At 30.7% G+C, this 4,337-nt stretch overlaps 2 protein-coding genes across 2 annotated transcripts in view; both read left to right on the top strand.

Moving 5' to 3' along the window:
* Nucleotides 1-523, top strand: part of LOC107614658 (acyl-protein thioesterase 2) — a 4,805-nt gene extending 4,282 nt beyond the window's left edge. The window contains exon 6 of the mRNA XM_021110612.1: nt 207-523. Within this exon, the coding sequence (XP_020966271.1) occupies nt 207-285 (79 nt within the window). The 3' untranslated portion in view covers nt 286-523. The remainder of the gene's footprint in view (nt 1-206) is intronic.
* LOC107618860 (WD repeat-containing protein 43) lies at nt 1,820-4,012 on the top strand. Its single transcript, XM_016321034.2, has 7 exons — nt 1,820-2,128; nt 2,261-2,335; nt 2,423-2,664; nt 2,770-2,852; nt 3,012-3,123; nt 3,450-3,524; nt 3,603-4,012. The coding sequence occupies exons 1-7, from the start codon at nt 2,092-2,094 to the stop codon at nt 3,819-3,821; spliced, it is 843 nt and encodes a 280-aa protein (XP_016176520.1). The 5' UTR covers nt 1,820-2,091; the 3' UTR covers nt 3,822-4,012.

The raw sequence follows: 4,337 nt of genomic DNA, 5'->3' as shown, positions 1-4,337 counted from the left end.
ATTATTAGAAAATAAAGACTTATGTACAGTTGTATTCATATAAAGTTGATAATTTAATATTTTTGACTAAATTAACATCTAATATTTTTTTATTATCAATTTTACACAAAAACATCTGAAGGTAAATTTTCACTTTATTATAGACTTTGCCTGTATGATATCATTACTTATTAATTAATTAATTAATTATCGTGCATGCAATGCAGGATTGGTCATTACACAATTCCTACAGAGATGGATGATGTCGCCAATTGGCTCAAATCAAACCTTGGCCTTGAGGGATAAATTAAATAAAATTGCAAGAAATTAAATACTGATGTTGGTTGTTGCGTTGAAACAATGAGGGAACTAGACACTTGTCTGATTTTCGCCTATGTTATTAACAATACTAATTATTAATTAACGGTTGGTGATAGTTGCACTCTATTATGTATTGTACTATTTAACATTACAAGGGAAACTAGCTTTAATTTGCAAACAAGTATGTATATGTAATATATATAATCCTCTTCTTTTTTTTCCCCTTTTCTTTTTTAAATCTTTATGCACAATTATGGTTATAAAATTGTATGTTTAAGTATACTTCAATTTGCATGATTTACCATGCGCATAATATATAAAATCCACTAAAAATGAATTTTTGTTGAGTTTAAATTTTATATATTTTTAATTGATTTTTTATGTTATTGTATTTTAATAATTTTGAATTTTTTTTCTTCTTATGTTTGAACGTTGGCAGCAAAACACTTTCCCATATATATACCTCTAAAAAATCGTTTAAATTAACTGTAAATCTTACTTATTTTTCATTTATCCACTTCTTCACTTTTAAATTTGAGAAATATCTAAAGTAAATACCAAATTAAATTTACAAATAATTATATCCAATATATAACAAAGATGTCACATAGTAAAACTTTGAAGTCATAAATCATAAATAAACTCAGTTTATTTGTCATTTTATACACTGTAAGAAAAAATTTACTTAATTTCAAACCCATTATGATCCTCAAAATGAATTGAATTCGTCAAACTAACTCATTTATTCACAAAAAATAAGAATAAATTAAAGTATCGTTTTGTCTTCAATATTTGGGATAAGTTCTAAAATTGTTCCTAATATTTAAATCGTCCTATTTAAGCCCTAACGTTTCAAAATTGGCTTAATGTTATCCTGCCGTTAAGGATCCGTTAACAGAATTGACGGCGGGACAAAATTGAGACGATTTTGATGAAAACATTAAGTACAAAAATGATACATACATAGAAATAAATTTTAATTTTATCTTTCAATAATATCAATTTTTTACTGTACATAGTTATTCAAATATTTTTAATCACATCTAAGTAAATTACACTTAATCACATTACTTTCATTCTAAATAAATTTATTTTTTTATAATTTTACTTTTAAAGATTTTTACTCATCATGAAATGTTTATAGAATGACTAGTACATAAACTTGCGAAAAAGAACTTGTATAGTGTTTTATATTATTTTTTTAATTAAAAATATTATTTGTATATTAAAATCAGTTATCATGTATTTGTGTATAAATAAATATGTAGTTTAACTTATTTTTAATGTATATTTTATATTTGGTAAAAACTCAGGTGTAGTCAATTTTATGTGAAATTGATAGGTAAGAACCGTTTGATAAAATTTAGTTAAATTATTTAACTGTACTTAGCTATCAACTTCATTTTAATAGCTGATTTTGGTGCTAATTTTATATACATCTAGCATGATTATTTTTTTTTATTTATAGTTTGTTTGGTCTTGTGTAAAACCTTAAAAACATAAACATAAAGCACAGCCCAACCCAGCCCAACTCAAAACAAATAACAAAACCCTGATTCCCAAAACAAAAACCCTAATTCCCAATCCCCAAAGAGAAGAGAGAGACAGAAGCGAGAAGTGACGAGAGCAGAAGCTACTCACTCAGGCGACAATTCAATCTCCCTTCTAACCCTTCCTCTCGGCGTCGCACCGTCGCCGTCACCATCTCGCAGTTCGCAGGTTCGTTCTTAGTCTCGCAATAATCCATTCTGGAGAATTTGTTCGTCGATTGTTGCGTCTAGATTTCAACAGATGAGTGCCACCGTGATTCATGGCTCTAACACACAAGGTTCGTAATAATCTCTCTGTTTTCACTTCTTTCTGTTAGAGATATAGTTTCTTAAACACACTTATGAACTTCAACTTCGAAGCAAAATGCTCCAATTTGTTATGTGTTAATTTGTTTGTCATTTACAAGTAGAAAGCAAGAAGAGAAAGAAAAGACGAGCAAAATCAGATCCAGATCTTCCGTCTTCTACAGGAAAGGTCGATTGCGGTAAGGTTACTTCATTCCTTTGTAAGGTTTGCTTAATTGTTGAAGCAAATATTTTGCTTAACTGATATTGAATCGAATCGAATACAGATCAAAACGAAGCAGCGGATGGAGTCTTAGTTGATGATGACTTGAATGAGCCAACAATGGGAGAGAAACTTGCTACTCTCACCTTAGTGGATGAGAACAAATCCAAAGAAGATAAAGTTCAAGAATCTTATGATCCTGCAAAACCTCCAAGTGCAGACTCTGTTCATGTTTTGCTTAAGCAAGCATTAAATGCCGACGATCGCACCCTTCTGCTGGATTGCTTGTATACGCAAGATGACAAGGTTCAAATTTTCTTCTATTGCTTACTCTTTTAAGTTTTAATCTTAACATTGAATTGTGCTCATGCTATGATATATCTCTTATGGATGATTGAACTCCTTTTGCAGGTTATTAGAAAGTCAATTGCACAGTTGAACCCATCCAATGTCCTAAAGCTTCTGCATTCTCTCATTTCCATTATTGAAACTAGGTAACACATCCTAAAAGTAAATGGTTTATATTGTCTATGATAAGCATGGCAATGCTCCTTTTGAGTATACAACTTAGCTTCAAATAAGTTTAGAGCTGATATATTTTTTGCACAAATTCCTGATTAACTATATAATGAAGTTTCTCCCTCTTTCTTTAGGGGTGCAATTTTGGTATGTGCTCTTCCATGGCTAAAGTGTCTACTTGTGCAGCATGCCAGTGGAATAATGTCCCAAGAATCTTCATTACGAGCTTTGAATTCTTTATATCAGGTTTGTTTTGTACTTATGTACAATCAATTTGATGATTATATTAGTGAAGAACTTCGGCTTCCTTGACTTCTAAGTAATTATTCTTTTGTATTTCATGTCTTCCTGCTGTGCTTGAGAAAAGAATTTTGTTTTAATGTGAAAAATATAATCAACCCTCTTGAACTTTGTTTCATTTGCATTTTACACCCAAACCTTCTTAAAACATGCAATTTAACGCCTTTTGTTAGCTGCTTCTAAAATTACCCTTTGGTTAAGCGATAAATTCGTCAATAAAACATTGTGTGATTATTATATTTTATTTTTGATTGGATACGTTGATTGTGCAGCTGATTGAATCAAGAGTCTCCACTTTCAAATCGACTATTCAGCTTTTGAGTTGCTTGGACATTCTTTACTCGGGAGTAAGCTGCTTTCTGTTTTCGACATGTAATTAGCAGGTGATCAGCATTGACCTTATCCATGGTTTTTGCTTTGAACAGGTTATCAATGCCGCGGAAGAAGAAGATGAAGCAGCAGTGCCTGTTATCTTTGAAGACAATGACGATAGTGAAGAAGAAGAAGAAGAAGAAGAATCAGATGAAAGGGATGCAATGGAAACTGACCAAGACAACAAACATGGAGGAGACCAATCAGATGAAGAAGCACTTGATGGTGATAGTGACTTTGAAGATATTTATGATACAATGATGGGAGAGTGATCATGATCATGATGTGCATATAATAATTTTAGATATAGCATAAATTGATGTATTTCATTGTTGTATCTTGGAACATACCATCACAATTTTGAAGATTTCAAGAGACTTGTTTATTGGCTCAGTTAATCAAGTATTTGAAATGTTTGATCTTTTCACTAATTGAATGAATACCAATTTTGAGTTTTTGTTTACCATATTTTTGGTTTTCCTTTGCGCTTTTGTGGAACACGCGTTTCATGAGGCAACTCACGAGGAATAAGGAGTTCGATCTCTGTAGTTTGTAATAGGCCTCAGGAAAATTACATATTTTCATGTTGTTTTACTCAAATTTTTGTTAATGTTTAAAATAAAAATGTGGGTATCTCAATATCGCAATTGTAACGTCAAATAAAATTAAAAGGAATAAAAGTAACAAATAAACATATAAATGTAAGGTACCGGTGGCAAAGTAAACTGCAGAAATTGAAACAAATAGGAAATTAAAAAGAAGATGAAGGAAGAAATATGAACGTTGTA

Source organism: Arachis ipaensis, chromosome B09 (genome assembly GCF_000816755.2).
Source record: "Arachis ipaensis cultivar K30076 chromosome B09, Araip1.1, whole genome shotgun sequence".
Taxonomy (NCBI): domain Eukaryota; kingdom Viridiplantae; phylum Streptophyta; class Magnoliopsida; order Fabales; family Fabaceae; genus Arachis; species Arachis ipaensis.
This window is presented reverse-complemented; position numbering and strand designations above follow the sequence as displayed.